Source organism: Podarcis melisellensis (assembly GCF_964234715.1).
Source record: "Podarcis melisellensis genome assembly, chromosome: 13".
In the NCBI taxonomy this organism is placed as follows: domain Eukaryota; kingdom Metazoa; phylum Chordata; class Lepidosauria; order Squamata; family Lacertidae; genus Podarcis; species Podarcis melisellensis.
Window position 1 is genome coordinate 16,146,632 of NC_138545.1, and position 21,480 is coordinate 16,168,111.

At 44.8% G+C, this 21,480-nt stretch overlaps 1 protein-coding gene across 3 annotated transcripts; it reads right to left on the reverse strand.

Annotated features, from left to right (window-relative positions):
* Positions 1-158: 158 nt before the first annotated feature.
* Positions 159-21,387, reverse strand: LOC309353957 (uncharacterized protein). 3 transcript variants are annotated; one of them, XM_081883601.1, is made up of 21 exons: positions 20,786-21,387; positions 18,878-19,150; positions 18,424-18,535; positions 16,353-16,605; positions 16,090-16,239; positions 15,352-15,416; positions 14,759-14,982; positions 13,998-14,251; positions 13,454-13,582; positions 12,799-12,928; positions 12,649-12,684; positions 11,967-12,073; positions 11,534-11,608; positions 10,914-10,978; positions 8,428-8,651; positions 7,839-8,083; positions 6,755-6,877; positions 6,440-6,581; positions 6,275-6,325; positions 1,275-1,576; positions 159-949 (listed from the first exon to the last, which is right to left on the reverse strand). In XM_081883601.1, exons 1-20 carry the CDS (start codon positions 21,201-21,203, stop codon positions 1,296-1,298), a joined length of 3,357 nt encoding a protein of 1,118 aa, XP_081739727.1. In that variant the 5' UTR covers positions 21,204-21,387; the 3' UTR covers positions 159-949; positions 1,275-1,295. The 3 variants fall into 3 exon arrangements, 2 of the variants coding, with proteins under 2 accessions (XP_081739727.1, XP_081739728.1); XR_014162142.1 differs by having other exon boundaries at positions 162-949; positions 1,109-1,576; positions 20,786-21,385; XM_081883602.1 differs by having other exon boundaries at positions 166-1,576; positions 18,424-18,532; positions 20,786-21,385.
* Positions 21,388-21,480: the final 93 nt, after the last annotated feature.

The window sequence follows — 21,480 nt, forward strand, 5'->3', positions numbered from 1 at the left end:
ATGTAAGTAGCAAGACCTTAGCGTAGGCTCAGTAGCTAATAGGTGGACTCCACAGACCTTTTAGCATGGGTGTGATTTGTTCCTGATGAGGAAAGGCCACTCGGCCTGCACAACCCATTAGAATAAATGGGTTTAATATAGCGGTACTTCATTGACACTAGACAGCGGTATGATGCATTTTCTATTTGACTGTCAGCTAATTTAATAAGAAATTCATTACAGAAACAGGAAAGTCCAGCTGCAAAAATAAGTCACAAAACTAATTTATTTGCAAGTGATAGTTTAGTATTTTCAACACAGCAACACCTGCACCCTTTGAACCAGGAAAGCAACTCATCAGCGGCGTAGCTAGCCAGTTGGGTGCCCGTGCCGGTGCACACACCCTGCGCCTGGGGGCAGGGTGAGTCACCCATGGGGGCAGGGCAAGCTGTCCATGGGGTGGGGTGATCTGGGGCAGGGGCACACTGCGTGGAACCTCCATGGGGTCCACCCACCACCTCCAGCGGGCAGATGCAAGCCCCACGGTGCTGTTTTGGGCAGCACGGAGCCTGCAGGCACCCGAGCCACTATGGCAGTCCTAGAGCCATGCCGCCTCTGAGGTCACGGCTCCATCGTCTGAAGTAAAATGTACAAGGAGGAGGATAATGAAGCCTTGAGAAGGGTTGGGCAGCAGCTGCAAGAGGCTCCGCAACTCAACTTTGTGCTGATGGATGGTGGCCAGTGAGGGCTGCGGTTGTGGTGTGAAGTTGTTGTTGTCGTTGTCCTCCTCCTCTTTGGAGCAATGGAAGCCCACGAGACCCAACCGTAGCTCAGCTGTGGAGGCATTCAATCTCACTTTCTCTTCCTCACACAGTAGTTCTAAGGAGAATGAGGTGACAGTGGAGTGTCGCACAACCCCACTCACCAGTGTCCACTCCCAATGACATCAGCACCAACAAAGCTGAAGGCCCTAATGAGAGTGGGGGAGAGAAATAAAGCTGATCATAGGGAGCGGGGGTGTTACAGCTCCATGTGAGAGTGCCTCTCAGTCTGCAGCAGAACGTCATAGAGAGGTGGGGATGAGAATGGTATCTGGGCAACTGCCTAAGGGAGCAAAGGGGTGATATACTTGACAGAGTAGAGAACAGCCTCCTCCAATTACACTCCAGTTCTTATCATGGGAATATTGGAGGGTATGCATGTAAGTTCTTGGGAAAATACATGGTATGGCTTTGTCTGCAGGAGTCCCCTAGCAATAAGGAGGTGGATTTCTGGTGCCTTGAAAAGGGTCTTGCCTTCTGCCTTCCCTTGGGGCCTCATTGCCCTTCCAGGTCTTTCACGAGATGTGGGTTTTTGGCCTTCAGTGCCTCATAGAGCATATCCTTGCACTGGAGGTCCCAGCTTAGCACAAGCTTGTAGAGCTCTCGCATCTTGTCTGGGTTAGTTTCCTGGGCAGTGATTTTTTGGTATTGCTCATCACTGAGGACGGAGCCATACAATCTATCCAGCACTGGTTCCACTGGGATGGTCCGTTGGATTAGTGCCTCCCTGTGCCGCTCGATGAAGTGCACATTGCAAGAGTTTGGAAACTGCGGCCCTGCCAGGAAAGAGAGAATGAGAGAATCTTGCTACAGGTTCACACCGCAGGCTTAAGACTGGTTGCCCAACTCATTCCTTCTTCCCCCATGACCTGGGAATTGTAGTTCCATGAGGGGAGGGATCGTGAACAGAGCATTCCTAGTAGCTCACCTGCCTAAAATTCCCAGAATTCATTGGGCAAAGCCATAACTGTTGAAGAAGTATAAAACTGAAATAAGTGAGAGCTGTTGGAAGGGAGCCAAGGCTGGGGCCAGCCCTACGACTAGGGAGAGTGAGGTGGCATCATAATTTGGGGTATCATAAACGACAAGCAAATTGTCAGGCAATTAATTCATTACTATTTCACATAGTATTATATTTAGCTTTATCTTTTCTTACTTTAAAGCCCAGGAATTGATAGAGGGTGGGATTGAATGATACTTGGAATCCCTCCAAACTCTACAATTCTATGCTTCTATTATTGTTGTTATCATTACTGAACCCAGCTTTCTTCCACAGAGGCAATTTCCCTCACTATCCAAATTCCACTATCCCTATACAGCCTAGGACCCTCGTACTTACGGGACCGCCTCTCCTGGTGTGCCTCGCAGAGGACCTTACGGTCCACAAACAATACCACCTTGGAGGTCCCAGGCCTCAAGGAGGTTAGACTGGCCTTCTCGGCCCTGGCCCCAGCCTGGTGGAACGCTATGTCGCAAGAGACCAGAGCCTTGCGGCACTTGACATCTTTCTGCAGGGCCTGCAAGATGGAGTTGTTCCTCCAGGCCTCTGGTCTGGGTCCAGTCTGACCCCCCTCTTTTTACAAGACCCTGCATGTAAGTGACCTCTCTCACTCCTCCAACCGGCTCATATAAGACCAGTCCAAATAACTGGGCCTGGTGAGCACTTAATGTTCCCAACCCCTATAGTTATAATTCATGGGTTGCCATCATTCTGATCTTAACTTGATTTTAAGCTGTATTTTAATTGATTGTTTGACTTTATGTTTTCTTGTATTATATATTTTGATGTTAGCCATCCTGAGCCCAGTCCTGGCTGGGGAGGGCTGGATATAAATAAAATTTGTTGTTGTTGTTATGATGATGCCATGAAAACCTTATCCACAAGGCCTCTGTCCTTGGAAGAAGACAAAGTTATAGAACGTTGTCTCACAGATTTATGAATTATGCTTACAGTATCACTTCATAACAAATGACAATAAGAGCAAGTAACAGTTCATATTTTAAGAACTGCCACTCACTTTAAAATTGAGAAGTTCACACTGTAAAACTTAGAGCGAGGAGATCAATGTCAGCAAAAGCTGTCCTGCTTGCCGGATGGAACAATTCTCTTAGTTTCCCTCTGAACTGTGTTCTGCGGATTATTGTGACCCTCCAGAGAGGACTTGAGGGAGGTGACAAGGTGGATATTGAGGAGAAAGTCCCATTGCATTAGTGGGAGCCCTTCTGATGCCATGTCAGGTTAGTTGCATCTGGGTGAAAAATGTTCTTAAAAACCTAGGTGAGTTGAAAGATCTTCATCTGGCACCAAACAAAACAATAAGCCCAGACAACTTTGTCTAAGAAGGTTGTTGAATAAAGTTACAGTGGTACATTGGTTCTCAAACTCAATCCATTACGGAAGTCGGCTCCAAAACCAAAGCATTCCAAAACCAAGGTGCACTTTCCCATAGAAAGTAATGCAAAACGGATTAATCCATTCCAGACTTTTAAAAACAACCCCTAAAACAGCAATTTAACATGAATTTTACTATCTAATGAGACCATTGGTCCATAAAATGAAAGCAGTAATCAAGGTAAGGTAAGGTAAGGTAAGGTAAGGTAAGGTAAGGTAAGGTAAGGTAAGGTAAAGGGACCCCTGACCATTAGGTCCAGTTGTGACTGACTCTGGGGTTGCAGCGCTCATCTCACTTTATTGGCCAAGGGAGCCAGCGTACAGCTTCCGGGTCATGTGGCCAGCATGACTAAGCCGCTTCTGGTGAACCAGAGCAGCACACGGAAATGCCGTTTACCTTCCCACCGGAGCGCTACCTATTTATCTACTTGCACTTTGACATGCTTTTGAACTGTTAGGTTGGCAGGAGCAGGGACCGGGCAACGGGAGCTCACCCCGTTGCAGGGATTCGAGCCGTTGACCTTCTGATCGGCAAGTCCTAGGCTCTGTGGTTTAACCCACAGCACCACCTGCGTCCCTAATAATCAATGCACTGTACTATAAAAAAAAAGACAGTATTGTATTTTTTTAAAAAATAATTTTTATTAAGATTTTCCAAATTAAAACGAATAACATCCAATTCATAAACTTTTTCCAATATCTAGGACTTCCCCTCCCCACCCCCTCTTGTGTTCCAAATCTTCCAAAAAAGCAATAAAATTCAACAAATTCTTATTCCCAAAATACACTCATCCTCATTAACTTAATTTATCCAAATTTCCATCCCCTAAGATCGATCTATTCCCTTCCCCGAGTTCCCCCCTTTCAAATATAATACAAATAATCATAAAAAAAAAACAAATAATAGTTTTACAGCCTTTGGATTCCAAATTTCCCACCCCTCTTTCCCTGTTGCATTCCTCCTATCCCTCCACTTCTAACCTCTTCCTGAAGAACCCACATTTCAATAAGTCCACATCCCTCTGGTCCTTTACCGGCCTTTTTAAATTACAAGTGTCCAATCATAAAAGGGGTCTATCAATAAAAAGGGGGCCCATTTCTTCTATCCAGATTTTTATAACCAGGAGTAAAAACCCCAAATTTATATCCATAAGCTTGTCAAATCTGGATATCCCAAATGTTCCCACCCCAATTCTGTCCTATTCTCGTTATTTCCTTATTCTTACCAGTCCAATCTTAAAAGGAGTCTATCAGAAAAGGGGCCCATTTCCTCTATCCAGACTTTTATAACCAGGAGTAATAACTCCAAATTTATATCCATAAGCTTGTCAAATCTGGATATCCCAAATGTTCCAACCCCAGTTCTGTCCCATTCTTGTTGTTTCCTTGTTCTTGTCAGTCCAATCATAGAAGAAGTCTATCAAAAAGGGGCCCATTTCTTCTATCCAGATTTTTGTAACCAGGAGTAAAAACTCCAAATTTGTAACCATAAGCTTGTCAAATCTGGATATCCCAAATGTTCCCACCCCAACTCTGTCCCATTCTTGTTGAGCAAAACATTGCGTCATGTTCCTTTCAGTTTTGAACAGATAAATCCATTGTTCCCGGTAGAGTGAAGCTCTCTGTAGACAAAATAATGCTCCATTTCTGCAGTTTCCCAGGAGATTAAAAGTTCCCTTCAACTGTTCATGTTTCCCGTCGAAAACACATGCAATATCCCTCTGCTCCTCTAGATGGATTACAGTAACAATGTTCCCTTCCGGATCACATCCACCAGTCCAAATTACTTATAAATCCTTATTTGAAACAATTTATCTTCAATTTGTAGCAAATGTAGCCGGCAAAGTCCTCATAACAAAGTCTCAGTTTTATTATTCCGTTTTGACAGCTCTTGACAGCTGTCAAAACCTCCGTTTCTCTTCTCCAGGCACTTTCACGGATCGCTCCAGGGGTTCCGGGGGGGGGGTTGCTTTTTGATACAAATTCCACTTTCTCCTCCAGCTCAATCTTATAATTTTCCCTCGCGAAGTTGCTAGTTCGACAAGATAAGGTTCCACTCGATCTTAGTTATCCAGTCCTTTGTTTTGGCTCTTCTACAATTTAGGGGGGGGCTGACTTCCTTTTTTCCACCTCCCCCGTTCGCTCCCAATTTTTAAAAAAAATTTTGCTCTCTTTTTAGTCCATATTCCAATTACTCACGGGTTCTTCTTTTAGGTCCAAATTTTCAATAGAAGAAGTCAGCGCTCTCCGCCGGATGGCTCGCGGCTACGCTCAGCAGGGATAGCAGAGGACTCAAAGCACCACGCTCCTCCCCGGCACCCGATCCACAGCCTTTAAAAAGGCTCTTCACGAGTCGGGAGGGCGCTAACGGTGCCAGCCGAGTCTCCATGTCCACGGCCTCCGTGGCCGTGGTTTTTACGGGTCCCCGCATCGCCGGTGCGGTAGGACCCAGCCCCTGCCGAGCCGGCTCCCTCCGGAGCTCGGAGGGAGCCCGCCATTCGGCGATGGCGCCGACCCGGAAGTCCCAAAAAAAAGACAGTATTGTAGATGATAATTTTTTTAAAAAAAAATTCTTACCTGCACTGATGATAGCCATTGTTTGAATGGGGGGCTTTTATCCATTTCTGCAGTCACACAATCAATCAATCAATCAATCAATCAATCAGTAGCTGAATTGGGTTCCACACAGTCACAAAAACAAATTAACCAAAAAAGCCTCAAAAACCAAAATGCAAAATAAATAGCAGAAACAAAAGTGCCAAACTTAATCAATTCCGGAAGTCCGTTTAACTTCCAAAATGTTTGAAAACCTAGGCCCAGCTTCTGATTGGTGCAGGCGCCCCAGAAACAATAGTTGACAGCTGCATCAGACGTTCGGTTTCTGAAAATTGTTCAAAAACCAGAACACTTACATCCAGGTTTTTGGCGTTTGAGAACCTAGGCATTTGAGAACCAAGGTACCACTGTACAAAAGTTATTTTTCATTTTTGTACAGTGTATGTTCTACTGTATCACCAGCACTTCCTTTTGGGAGGAAGATAAGATACAACTACAATGAAAGAAACAATTAAAACCTGCTGACCTTGGGCTGGGTATATAATAGGAGAAACCATCTGCCCTGAAGTTAACTCATCTGAAAATCAAGAAGAAAAAGTCAGTCAAAGAGGGAATGTGACCCGTGGTCCTTTTCCGTCCTGCCTCCCAAGATATGACTCAACCTCACGATCATCCCTTGATCAAAACTCACTTTTTTTTAAATGGGCCTTCCAAACAACTTCAGTCGTGCCCTTCTTCATCAGGTAGAAGTTGAACTTCTCTTGCATTTGTTCAGCAGACAGTTCTACGTACTGCTGCAGTTTCTCTGCATCCAGGTATTGAAAATGCAGTTCCTGTGGGAAAGAATGAAACCTCTGTAGGTGTGAATCTGGTTTGGCCCAACACACCATTCCAAGGGAGTCAGATTAAAGGGTGAAGAAGGATCCTCTTTGAATTTCTCCCATTCTAAGGCTTCACAGTCTTGGTTCTGCCCCAGCAAAAAACCACCATCATCTTCATGTCTCACCTCAGGATTCACTGTGACATCCTCTGGAGTACTAAGAGAGACCTGAGAGCCAATCACCAGAGGTTTCAGGGTCACAGGGGGTTTCTCTATTCTCTTTGAATTTACTTCACGCTTATCGACTGCCTGGGAAGGGTAAAGAAAGTCACTTTTGACATACGCAGAGAGGGAACAATTTTTTTGAAAGACTAGATGCCTACAACATTCTTGGCATTGTAGCACCAGGAAATGCAGGAATGGGGAACCTGATGCCCTCCAGATGTTGTTGGACTCATATCCTCCCCAACAAGCATGGGCCAAGGATGATGGGTTTCATAGTCCAAGAACATCTGCAGAGACACAGATTCTCCATATGCAATATAAAGAAAATTAAACCACTTTGGCACTAGAAACTAAAATGTGGAGCGGAGATTTCCTGGCCTCATGAGGAACTGAAGGAAGCCAAGGCTCTTCGACTGGGCAGCCTGAAATATGAGGTGGCCAAGAGGTACCATGAATCCTGGGTCCACCTGCATCTTCTCTTGATGAGACCATGCAGGAAACCACAGAAGCCATGAAACTTCATGATTTGAATGAAGCATAAGAAGACATTTTAAGGAGAAATTTAAATTGAGAAGGCAATATGATAGTGTGCTTTATCTCCCATGTGCCACCACTGCAAATCAGGAAGAATGTTTTTCCTCAGGAGTTATCTGAGAAAGCTTGTAACTACCAAGCTGATTCCTTAATGAACGAAGCAGTATTTGTTCATTGCTAAATACGTTTACTCTGAAGGAAGTGTTACTGATTTCAAGGAAGGTTTCCAGGAGAATGTGCTTAGGGCTTTCACAAGTCAGTGACAACCCCTTTGTTTAGAGAACCAGACAGGCTGTGTAACAAATGAAAAGGGCATATTTCAATATTGGAAAAATCACTTTAAAACAACAGTGCTGGTGGGAAGCTAAGTAACTCATTGGGCAACTCTCTACTGGCATGTTGATGTTGGGTAGAAGAGATCATGTCCAACAATTGTGCATAGTCGGGGTTAATATGATCAAGCAAATGATCCAGGCAATTGGGAATACCAGAGGTGGAGGTTCCTGGTTACCTTTATTATCGAAGGGTCATTGGGCAGAAGGTACAGGTGAAATGTTGGCGTTTCCAGCTGAAGCCTATGATAGAGCAGTACGACAGTGTTGATCCTTTGCTTAAACCACTTTTTGAAAACGACTCCAAGGGAAGAGAACTTGGGGTTCTCCAACACAGCATGGTGAGGCTCCACTCTGTCTGGCTTCTCCAGCCTCATCTCTCCTTCCACAAAATGTGCAATGAAGACATGGGAACTGTCTTCACCTGAAAAGACAAACATGTTAGCAGTGGGAAAGTGACAAAAATATCATCACTTAACCCTCCCTATTTCATGCAAGTATTCATTTTCTCATTGTAATTTAAGAGATTTATAACATCATTTCACAGGACAATATGCTTGCATGGCAGCTTAAAACAGAATGCAAATCACAGAAAATAATAAAACAGCACAGTTGGAACATTTTGAAAAATTGAAACAAATCACAAAAGTCTGGTATGCCAGCCCTCCTGACCTCTAGAACCCACCCATAACATTCTAGAAACATCAATGGACATTTAGGACTACTCCTATTATGGTTATAATGCTGGAAACTTCTCCCCTGACATACCTTCAAGGCACAAGAAGTGAGGGATGCAAACGGCTGCCACAGCCTCTGCTGCATCCACCTTAAAGTTGAACAGAGGGCCAGCGACATGCAACTCCTCAGTGTTCTGTTCTTCCAGGAGCTTCGGCCATGAATCAAAGTAGTATGTTAAGGTCACAGCTTCTTTCACTTCACATATGAGACCAGTATCACCGCAATGGAAGGAGCCAGCCTCAGTGGAGCACACTCTGAATGGCACAAAGGGAAAGATGAAAAGGAAAAGGGGATCCCACTCGGTGTACCTTGGGATCTCAAATTTCAGCAGCTCCCTGGGCAACGCCAAAATTCAGTACCTTACCCATGCCTCTTGCACTCCGTTCTGAATAATAGTTGTGGCATCTCCTGCAGAGACCCTGAGGCTCCACACCCAGTGCTACTGAACTGGCCGTGCTCCCCTAAATTTGCCTTTGAATAGCTGATATTTGTGTTGTTGAACCAAACTGTGGGAATGTTGAGGGTGGCAAGAGAGGATATATTGATTATTAATACCCTAACTCGCACTAGCAAGTTTCTTTATATAGCAAAGTGCATTCCCCTTCTTACGCAGCAGAAACTGGTTGCAGACTCGTGTGAGTCTCTTAAGACAATAGGCAATTCAATCTGGCTTGGCCAGATTGAGATGTATTCTATTATTCTGGTAAGACCCCTTCAGGTTAAGGTAAAGGATGCCTGACAGTTAAGTCCAGTCACAGACAACTCTGGGGTTGCGGCGCTCATCTCGCTTTACTGTCTGAGGGAGCCGGCGTTTGTCCACAGACAGTTTTTCCAGGTCATGTGGCCAGCATGACTAAGCCACTTTGGGCAATACCAGAGCAGCGCACAGAAACACCGTTTACCTTCCCACCGGAGCGGTACCTATTTATCTACTTGCACTTTGACTTGCTTTCGAACTGCTAGGTTGGTAGATTAAATACCCCTTTAATCCCTCCTAAAAGAATAAAGACACCACAGTCTTATTCATAAGTGCTAAAAAGTAGTTTACTTACATTCAAGGAGAACACAGTGGGAATCCTAAAGGCAGGCTTAAGGCTTAAAGTTACAAGTATATACCATGTGCATTTACCCCATATCAGGGAATAACCCAGTGCAGTCCAAGCTGGAAGCAGGTCAAAGGTGAAAGATGAAAGAGATAGGAGGAGTGCATGACTTGGCCTCTTTTCAGGTCTGGCAAGGTCACAACCACCTGCTAGTCACATGCAAGAGGAAGGATGCTCCAGCCAAGTGCAATAGGAAGTTCAGCTGGCTGGACCCAACGTTCCCCTGCATGTCCACTCTAGCAAAACAGGTAATGTTGTACTTGACTGCTCTGGTGGATTACATCCCACAAAAACTAGTAGAGGAGAACAAGAGAAATTGATTTTGGGGGAATGGCAATAACGCCAAGGAAGGGACAGGGGACAAGAGGAGCTGAAATGACTCCCTTCCTTCAAGAAGCTCATTGGGTTACCTTGGGCCAGTCACTGCCTCTTAGCCTAACGTACCTCACAGAGTTGTCGTGAGGGGGAAATGGAGAGGGGAAAACCATGCATGCCACCTTGAACTCCTTGGGAGAAAGGTGGGATATTTTTAAGGAAGAGAAACAATAATTCATCCAAAAATCCAGACTCCAGATTTTTCACCTTTCTCAAACTCTGCATCCTTCTTTTGATGCTACCCCAACCTGAAAAGGGGGTGGGATACAGTGGTACCTCAGGTTAAGTACTTAATTCGTTCCGGAGGTCTGTTCTTAACCTGAAACTGTTCTTAACCTGAAGCACGACTTTAGCTAATGGGGCCTCCTGCTGCTGCCGCACCGCCGGAGCATGATTTCTGTTCTCATCCTGAAGCAAAGTTCTTAACCCGAGGTACTATTTCTGGGTTAGTGGAGTCTGTAACCTGAAGCGTATGTAACCTGAAGCGTATGTAACCCGAGGTACCACTGTATATACAACTGGAAGTTAGCAACAGCAGTGCTTCAATGTAATGTTTTTTTCCTGCTCTGCTCCATGGAACCCAGGAATTCCTCAATGAGGACACCAGGAATAGTGGTTAAGCTTCCTTCAGAGAGAATTTGTCCACTACAACTGACCGTTCACTGCAATATACACATCACAGATGTACTCTCCATAAGTTTTACTGAGAACCACCATATGTGGTGCCAGTGAGACCCACACTGTTGGACTCTGTTGGACAATTCAAAGTACAAACCACTCCCTGAGGGGAGAATGTTTCAAAGTCTGAGAGAGATAGAGATAGATAGAGGATAGCTATAGATAGATAGATGATAGATATAGATATATAGATAGATGATTGATAGATAGATAGATAGATAGATAGATAGATATAGATAGATAGATAGATATAGATAGATGATAGATAGATAGATATAGATAGATGATAGATGATAGATGATAGATGATAGATAGATAGATGATAGATGATAGATATTGCGCGAGAGAGAGATCACACACCTGTAAGCTTCATGGCCCCTTTCTGAGTCCCAGACCACCTCTGGTTTTATTTTTTCTGCAAGATCCTATAATGAAACCATAATCATTCATGTAGATGCCAGAATCCATATCCCATCTGGAAACGCGGCATTATTGTCTGTTCCTAAGACCCTTGAGACCACACCCTTCTAAAACAGATGTGACACAGGAAGAGTCCACACTAAACCGGAATCACAGCATTAGAGTTCTGCAGTAGTGCAATGATCTTTTTAGATGGAAAGTGCTTAAGCACTGGAAAATATGGGACAATTTCAAATGTGACATCAACTGGACCGCCCGTAAGATAAGAGCGAGGCAAGATGATTCCCAACTAAATTGAAACACAGTGTGCTAAATGTGCATTGCAATGACTCTCACCATGAGTTAGAGAGCACAAGGGAACAGCTCTTTAGATGCAGCCTTATTTCCTGCTACCAGACTCTAGCTTTGAATAACAAATATGTAAATAATTACCTAAGATGGGATAGTTGCTAACCTGAGGGGACTAGAAATTTAAATTCAGTGGCTTCATGTTAAAAATATCAATGTGTACCTTATCCCTGTGGGTGGGAAATGCACATCAAGACAGGTCGGCCTCTTACCTCACTGGGACACCGGCCACACGGCACACTTTCCCCAGGACCTGCTGACTTCTCCATCTTCATGCTTCCTTCCCTCTGTAAATATGAGCAAGGCAAGATGATTCCCAACTAAATGTAAGCACAGCAAGGCAAGAAGATTCCACATGAAATTGGAATCACATAATTACAATTGCGCAGAAATGCAATGCTTTGTTTTTTATTATTTTTTTAAGCACTAGGAGCAACCTGTTTGGAAACAGCCTTGTGGCTCACTACCAGCAATTAGTGCCGACTAGCAAGATGATTAATTAATGTACAAAAATACCTAAAGAGGGACAAGGGTTTTTTACAGTGCACAAGAAATTCAAATTCAGAACCTTTCTGTTAGAAGTACCAATATAGGCTTCATTATCATGGGTGGTCAATGCAAATGAGAAGAATGCCCACCCTTTACCTCACTGAGACACCAGTTGCTTGTGATAATCTCCCCAGAACCTACTGGGTTCTCCATCTTCATGCTTCTTTGTTCCCCTTCATATAAGGGGGATTCTGAGTGTGGTGCTGTAAAATAATGACAATTATTTGCCTGCTATGACTTTTGGAAGTTGGTTTGCAGGGTGAACACATAAAAATACAGTATTTCTTAAGAACCCATAGGATGTGAAGAGTAGTGCCTTGTGTGAGGCCAAAATTCCCTCACCTCTCTCTTTCCATACTACTCAATTCACTATGTTATAGTTGCAAAGCCCTGCAGTACCCTCTAGGAACCAGTCTCACTGCCCAAAATTCGCCTCTGGTGTGGATTGTGGCTAATGCCATGTTTCTGTCTCAGGGTTGGCCCAATACATTTTTCTACCTGAGGCAAACCAGAAAATACCCCCTATGTAACCTGATTAAGACACTGAACAGAAACCAGGTGATCACTACTACCCACTATGATCTTAGAAACATCCTCTTAATCATTTTTTTTAAAAAAAAGAGTATTTCTTCAGTGTTGTTGAGAGCACATTGAGCAGCAGGTTGGCCTTGGTGACTTCCAAAGTCTGTTCCAACCCCAAAATGCTGTTATTCCTTTCAGAGCAAAAGCTCAGCCTTGGTCAACCTCGTGGTAGAGCCATCTCATCTCTCCTACTGACCTTGTTCTGGATCTGAGCCTGAAAACTTCAGCTCCTCTGAAAGAGACCAGGAAAGAGGCAGTCAGGGAGGGCATGTAGATGGGATGTCCTTTCCATCCTGCCTCCTGAGCTATGGCCCAACCTTGTGGTCCTCCCTCAGCCAAAGCTCACCTTGCCTCACATGGGCCTCCCAGACCAGTTCATTCGTGCTCTTCTCTATCAGGTTGAAGTTGAGCTTGTCTTGCGTGAATTCAGCACTGATTTCGAGGAACTGCTCCTCCATGTATTGAAGCTCCAGTTCCTGTGAGAAAGCTCTGTAGGTGTGAATGTGACTTAACTGATGGACATTTTATCTCCAAATGCTGAGAAGAAGCTGAACTGAACTAGCAGACTTTACTCTGCGCATAATCACACTCAGACTCTGGGTTTAGGAGATGCAAACAGCCATGGTTGTTTGTGCATCTCAACAGGAGAGACACCAAAAATGTCTCCTTTACCAAGATGAGGATGAAGAAAAAGGAAGTGGTAAATGAGATATCAGTGTAGCACCTGAGAGGATGTCAGCACAGGTTAGGTCAGACAGGACAATCTAGGAAACAGGGAGGTCTCTGTACTCCTCTGCCTCCCTTTCCCCATGCAGACACATCTGCCTCAAGTGCAAGCTGAGATGCATCCCAACACTCCTAGTGTAATTCTCCCACCTCCCCACCATTCAAAAGGGGGTGAACAAAAGACTGAAGGGATCCTGGTTTGGTTCCATACATTGTTAAACCTCACAGCCTTGGTTCCCTCCAGACAACCCCTGTAATCATCTCTGGTCTCCTACCTCAGGGCAGACTGTGACGCCATCTAAACTTTGGATGAAGACGCGAGAGCCAATCTTCAGAGGCTTGAGTGCTCCAGAGGGTTTTGGCAGTCTCCTTGAAGGCCACATTTCCTCAAATTTATAGACATTCTGGGAAGGGCAAACATGGTCACTTTGGAGGCATGAAAGGAAGACACCAAATCTATGGAACACGGGGTCCCTTTGCTTACTCCTGCATCTTGGATAGAGAGGGATCCAGAAGAGATGTCTCCTCTCCCAAGGATGGCATGGAGAAGAAGGAAGTAGAGGTCAGCAACCCAAAGAATTTCTCTCTAGTCTGAAGGAAGGTCAGCAAAGGTTAAAGGAAGGTCTAGGAAAACTTAGAGAGTCCTCTCTCTAACTACTTTCCCCCATGCAGCTACATCAGCCTTCAGCACATACTGAGTTGCATCCCAGCACTTCCAACAGAATAGACATTTCATAGTATCATTGTTTTCATAATGAAAATCAGGCTAATAATCTAGCCCGCCTGGAACACAAAGCAGAGTTGGAGATTCTCAGTTACCTTTCTTAGGGAAGAGTCATTGGGTAGGAGGTACAGGTGGAATTTTGGGACTGAGATTCCCAGCTCCTGATAGAGCAGTGCCATGGTGTGGACCATTATCTTTCGCTTAAACAATGCCTTTTTGAAGATGACCCCACAGGTATAAAAGTGTGGGGCTTTCAATACAGCATGATACGGCCGCACATGATCTGGCTTCTTCAGTCTCATCTTTCCTTCAACAAAATGTGCTATGTAGACATGGGAACTGTCTTTACCTGAAAAGAAACACAAGGGAAACATGGGCAAACATTTCACTATACTGTAGACTTGAGTTTAGGTGAGAAAACTCACCCCTTCTCCCTTCCTGTTTAATGCAAGTCAAGCCATTGGCCTGATCCAGCAGACCCATTCTATGTTCTTAAGTGTTTATTTTGTTATCATAATCTAGAGGTGTTTTTAAAAGCCCGCATTACAGAGCAATGTCCTCCCAAAGCAAGTTACAGCACAAAATACAGTATACAGTAAGTCATAGTATAGTAAATCAAAGTATACAGTAAGTCAAAGTATAGTAAATCAAAGAAAAAAGCAGAATTCTTGCAAAAAGACAGAATTCTTGCAAAATCAAAAGAAGCCACAAAAGGCAGATAAAGCATTGTGATCCACTGAACCAGCCCATAGCATTATTCAGCCATTAAGGAATGTACATGATAGACAAAAGGAAGAATCTTAAACAGGAATGAATATTACCACTCTATTCTTGGAAGCTTTTCTTCCTACCATACCTGTGAGACACAAGAAGTGAGGGAAGTGGACTTCTGCCACAGCTTCTTCTCGATCCGCTTGGATGTTGAGCAAAGGACCAGCGACAGCCAGCTCTATCATTTGCCATTCATGCAGGTGTTGAGTCCATGAATCAAAGTGGTATGTGATGGTCACAGCTCCCCTTACCTTAAATATAAGGTCAGTACAACAGCAAAGGAAGGAGCCAGCCTCAGTGAAGCAAAATCTGAAGGTGAGAAAGACAAAAGGGGTTGAAAGAGATTGATGCAGCTTCCTCTACTGTTCCGGCTGATACTCTTATAAGCAATTTGGGGGTCATGTCAAATGTGCTCTCTTGATAACAATGATCATGAGCAGTATTTCAGTCCAGCATTGACTGTGCTGTGGCATGGGCGTAGCCAGGATTTATGTTAGGGGGTACATGCTTTATGTCCACTACTCATCTTCCACAGCGATGTGCACCCACAGGGGTAAGCAGAGTATGCCTTAGAGAGCATCACAATGTGGGAGCATACCATATCCCTATGCAATGCAGAAAACATTCTCTGATGGTAAGAAGTACTACCATTCTCTGATGGTAGGAAGTACTACTCACCTGTAAGTTTCATGGCTCCTTTGTGAATCCCAAACTTTCTCTGGTCTTATCTTTCCTGGAAGCTCCTATAACAAAGAATAAAGGGTCCGAATTGATACCATATTCCTCCTCCCATCTGAAAATAGAAACACCCACTATGACCACATCAAGGATCCCTTCTTGAGCTCCACTCCACAGCTCCACATTGCTAAAAGCTCTGTATACCTGCTGCATTCCGTATTCATTTTTAGTATAGTAATTGGACCTGTGCTGAATTCTGAAATACTGTGTGAACTGCTGATCCATTAAAAAAAAACAACTTTAAAAGAAGATATAATCTTCCAAAATATCTCATTATGGTGATTATAGCATGGCTGCAACCCAAACATCCATTAACATTTCCTCCCTAAGTACTGATGAGGGGGAAGAAGGGGACACTGTGGGTTGGCACTTGGTGTCCATCCATACTAGATTCTCCCACTCTCCTTTCACCCAGAGAATTATTTCTGGAGACAACTGTGGACATGGCAATATTGGAAAGTTCTGTACCACAATGCATGCAAATAAAGAAAGATTAAAGCTCCGGGAAACAGGAGGATTGAAATGTAACAAATAGCTGGACCCCCCACAAAATATGAGTGAGGCAAGAAGATTTCACACTAAACTAGAAATACAATGTGATAAGTGCCCATTGCCCACTTGCCATGGTTTATTAGCACATGGAGCCACCTGTTTTGATGCAGCCAGTATAACCCTTACCTCGCTGGGACACTGGATGCACATGACGCTTTCTCCAGGATCTTCAGAATGCTTCATTTTCTGGTTCCTCATTTCCTTTCTGAATAGGAGGGATTCAGACTGCAGCACTGACTGGTCAGAAACCTGGACTTTATTTTTAAACCAATATGACTGTTGTGAAAATGAAGAAAGATGCAAAAAATGACCTTGAGGAATAAGAATGCCGAGAAGTCAAATCCACCCAGTACTGCAAATAGCAGGATCCAAACAGAAGCCGGACATACCATTTCTAAACATTCCAGGAACCGACAACAAGCTTGCTCTCCCCTTTCCAGGATTATACTTAGCAATTTTTTGATTTTCGCTTTAGAATCTTTCTCCATTTTGTAAACGTCCTTGTATTCTTGTAGTGTGATGACAGAGCAAGAGTGTAGGGTGTGCAAAACGAAGTCTAGGTCCTCTTCAAGAATTTCAATCAACTGTTCTCTTCCCTTGCAGATCATCTCATCACTAAAGAATGCGAATCTTTTCAATGACCTGTGGCAGAAACAGCAGCAGGGGGAGAACTAGAACCTGGTTAGGTGGCCAACTTGCAGCCAGAGGGCCATCGGTAGCCCTCAACTGCAGACCTTGGGGCCCACCAAGACTTGGGGAACCTTGCCTTCTTTTCTTAGCCTTAAGCTGTGCAATTTCACCTTCATAATCAGGTGTGCCAGCAGGTGAAGAGGGAGCTAAAAGCGTACGTGTGAAATGAGTGGAGGGGAAAGTGGTGTGTGTAAGAGAGAGTGGGAATGAGAATTGTGAAGGTGGGTGTATCTGAGGAAGTGTGCAGCCCCCAACACACTACTCACCTGCACACACAACCCTCAGGGATAAAAAGATTGCCCTGCTGTCCTCTATTCTACAACAACAACAACAACAACAACAACTTTATACCCTGTCCATCTGGCTGGGTTTCCCCAACCACTCTGGGCGACTCCCAAGAGAATATTAAAAACATGATAAAACATCAAACACTAAAAACTTCCCTAAACAGGGCTGCCTTCAGATGTCTTCTAAAAGTCAGATAGTTGTTTACTTCCTTCCTTGACATCTGATGGGAGTCTATGAAATAGACTCCCTCGAATATTCTCCCAGTAACCCCAGTCAGTTTTTATCTTTAGTTCTTATCTTAGCATTATTATCTTTATATGAGCAGGATGGGGGAGGCTGAGAAACAGTCCACACAGCGGCTTCGTTGTAGAGGCAAGATCTAACCCGGACTTCCCTGTTTCACAGCTCACTATATTCCAGCGGCTCTGCACCTTTATGATTGTGGAGTGAGGCTGGCTTGAAAAGTATCTGGCAGCCTGACAGCTTCAGCGGAAAATATGCACTTTGGTTTTACTGCCCAATGGTTGACTTAGAAAGTCATCTGTGGGCAGGAAACAGAAAGGTTCAACATGGTGATCTAAAAAATATTCTTTCTTCCAAGCAGCCTTTGCTTTTAAAAAGCACACACGCAATTATTAAATTGGTGCTAAAGCATTTATTTGTTTTAAGCAGAAGAGCTTGCTAAATTACTTATAATGTTTACAGTGGTACCTCTGGTTAAGTACTTAATTCGTTCCGGAGGTACGTTCTTAACCTGAAACTGTTCTTAACCTGAAACACCACTTTAGCTAATGGGGCCTCCCGCTGACGCCGCATCGCCAGAGCACAATTTGTATTCTCATCCTGAAGCAATGTTCTTAATCCGAGGTACTATTTCTAGGTTAGCGGAGTCTGTAACCTCAAGCGTATGCAACCTGAAGCGTATATAACCAGAGGTACCACTGTGTGTGTGTGTGTGTGTGTATCAGATATATACATTTCACTGATTTTACAATCATTTTGACATTTAAAAACTTTACTTCCTTCCCCTTCTTTCTGCAATTCCTTAAATTTATTTTTAATATTTTCTGCATATCCAGATTAACTTAATTTACTTATTTATCTTCTTTACTCTTATATATACTCTTATGTAGCTGCAGGTTATTACAATAATCCTGCCAGTGTTTTTATCTGTTTACAATTTATCTGAAAATATTCAATAAACCATTTCCATTCTTTTATATAAAAAAGTTTGTTATCTTGGTTTCTTACTCTTCCGGTAAGTTTCTCCATTTCTGCATATTCCATAAATTTTTGCATCCATTCTTCCTTTGCTTGGACTTCTTCTCTTTCCATTTTTGGCCAAGTAACATTCTTGTCGTATAATGTTTAAAATTGAAGTGTTTTGCATTGAGAGTGTAGTTTGATGTAGTGTTAACTGAGAGGGGAAAACACATTGCTAAAATGGTGGCTTCAGTCACTTAAGTAAAGTGTAGAAATTACCCTTTGGTGGCTCTTTCTGATGAAAGCAGTTCCTCCAGACCTTGAATAATTTTTGAAGACAATACTACAGCTGTCCGATGCCTTGAAACATGCTTTTCAGGGGGTTTCTCTGCTGTTAGATATATTGAGAAAGTGAGTACACATAAACAGTTTTACTTAATCAAACCCATGGCCTAGCTGAAGTTCTGCCAGAACCATCAGGGCCAGGAGGCATATATAAGTAAAGGGTAAGAGATAATATTGTGATGGCATTGATTTTATAAAATCTTTGTGAAACTTGAAGAGATACTGATTCAGAGTCTTCGCTCCGATTTTGTCTAGAATATATATTCAGAATGCTGCACAGGTTTCAGACACACCCAAAGCCCGTCTAAGAAGCTTCCTTTACACCCAGCCCCACTCCTAGAAGAAGACCATCAGACTCAGCCAATGTTCTCCCTTCCAAGTTCCTTACCTTTCCCGATGAGACGAAAGAGCCATTCTGGCAAAGGCTCACATTCAATGGCCTTCAGCACCTCTGACACCACCTCCACAGAATAATCTTCAGCACAGTATGTAAGCAGCAATTCTGTGAGCTCCCAAAGATTTGCTTCCTCCAGCAACCCCTTGGGGATACTGACATAGCCTTCCTTGAAGGGGAACACGCTGAGTTTATCCTTGAACTTCTTCAGATCTGACTCCTTCAAGGTTTTCAGGGTGACCAGCAGGCATAAATGTGTAATCCTTACTGTTGGAATTATTGATGTTAGTAGCAGTATTGAACAGAAAAACCCAGCGTTCCTACATTCCCCTTCCCCTTCTCTTCCTGTTGGAAAACCTTGAATAGGTAGCACTAAGTGGGAAAGGGCCGTGGATCAGCGGTAGATCACATGCATACAAAGGATCCCAGGTTGAATCCCTGGAGTCTCCAGATAGGGCTGGGAAATATTCCTGCCTAAAACCTTGGAATGAGCTGGACCAACTGGTCCAATGTGGGCCAAGGCAGCTTTCCATCTTTCTATGATTTCCAACGATTCCAGCAATTCAGCCTGACTCAGAAGACAGAAACCACTCCAAGGGGGTTAGGAAGGCCTGAAGACTCTCTTAATTTACAGACCTCTTCTTAACTATTTGCATGCTTCAAACATGAAGGAAAGAAGACTGCACGCCACAAGGAAAAATCTGAACCCCAAGTCCAAAGGACCACAATAAATTCATGTAAATTGTTTCTTTGCTTTCTCTGCATCCTAAGATGAAGATACCGTATTTGCAATTTCTTAAGCATTGGCAAGGGACGCGGGTGGCACTGTGGGTTAAACCACAGAGCCTAGGACTTGCCAATCAGAAGGTTGGTCGTTTGAATCCTCGCGATGGGATGAGCTCCTGTTGCTCAGTCCCAGCTCCTGCCAACCTAGCAGTTCGAAAGCACGTCAAAGTGCAAGTAGATAAATAGGTACCGCTCCGGTGGGAAGGTAAACGGTGTTTCCGTGTGCTGCTCTGGTTCGTCAGAAGTGGCTTAGTCATGCTGGCCACATGACCCGGAAGCTGTACACCGGCTCCCTCGGCCAATAAAGCGAGATGAGCGCCACAACCCCAGAGTCGGCCACGACTGGACCTAATGGTCAGGGGTCCCTTTACCTTTAAGCATTGGCAATCCGATTGTTGAAAGCTACTGAGAATTACTGCCATCAGCCAAAAGCTTTCTATAGAAAACAGTGCATGTACTAAAAATATCTCAGCTTGATATTTTTTGTCATTTATTACTGCACTTTGGGTTTAGGCTAATCTAGGAGCAGGGAGTCTCAAGCCCTGTGGCCAAATGGGCTCCTCCAGGCTCCTCCTTCAAGCCCTTGGAATGCTCCCCAGGCCACACCCCTCACTGACCCCGCCTGGAAACCCTCCTGGGGTGCCTCGGCCTTCCTGGAATGGGGCTTGAGCTCCCATCAGGGCTGGCGCACTCCTGAGGCAAGGTGAGGCATGATCCACAGGGGCAGCAGATCCCAATGCAGATCGTTATTCCCCACCTTGTTCCTGATGTTCCTTCTTCCCTGGTGGGGAGTGGATGCCATTTTTTTTGTTTCGCCTCAGGAGCTAAACTCTCTTGGGCCAGCCCTAGCTCCGATAATGCTTCTTTTTGGTCTAGATGGAGGGCAGAGGGATGTGTGAAAATACCAGCTCACTTTCCGCAGGTAAAACTGATTGACACCCCTCATTCTGCTCCCTTTCACTGCTGGCCCTGCCTAACATTGGCCTTTGCTGGAAAAGTTGCCCCACCCCTGGGCGACTACAGCCATGGGAAGGAGCTGTGCTGTCAGTACAAACAGAACCCCGAGGTGTCACCACCAGCAGCCGGATGGATCCACCCCTCTCCGGAGATCCTTACTTAGCCTGATGAAAATAAAGAGAGAGCCCACCGGCGGCTTGTAGTCCATCGCCTGCAGCACCAGCGCCGTCACCTCCACGGCATAAGCCTCGCCATAGTAGTGGATTAGAAGATCCCTGAGCTGCCGAGCATCGGCTTCCCTCAGCAACCTTTTGGGGATTCTTCCGACGCCCTCCTTGACCGGGAATCTGAGCAGTTCGCCCTTGAATTTCCTCCAGTCCTCGTCCCGCAAGTCCAGCAAGGTGCCCAGAAGGAGGAGCGCGGCGCAGTGAATCGCCCAAGGCTGCGGCTCCAGAAAGAGCGAGGGACCCGCTTTGGGCAGCCGCGTCGCGGGGAAAACGCTGCCCTCGTCGTCCCCCTTTCTGGGGGGAGCTGTGAAGGAGAGAGCGGGGAGATTGAGGACGATCTTCTTCGACATCGCGCTCCTTCCCCGCCAGCCCCAGCGCAGCAGAAACCACGGCCACCCAAAGACCCAGATCTGGAGACTCTGCAAATGGAAGTGGGTGCCAACTCGCGGCGCCTGACTCCTGGGGGAGAAAGGCTTGGCGCGAGGGCAGCAGCGGGAAACCCGCTCCGAGCGCAGCCGGCTCTTTCTCTCTCCTCTCCTCGTCTCCTTCTGTTCCCTTTGGCGAGGAAACTTAAAGATCCTTCCCTCCGGCAGCTGCAGGAGACTCGAGGGCGGGGTTTCGCTTCAC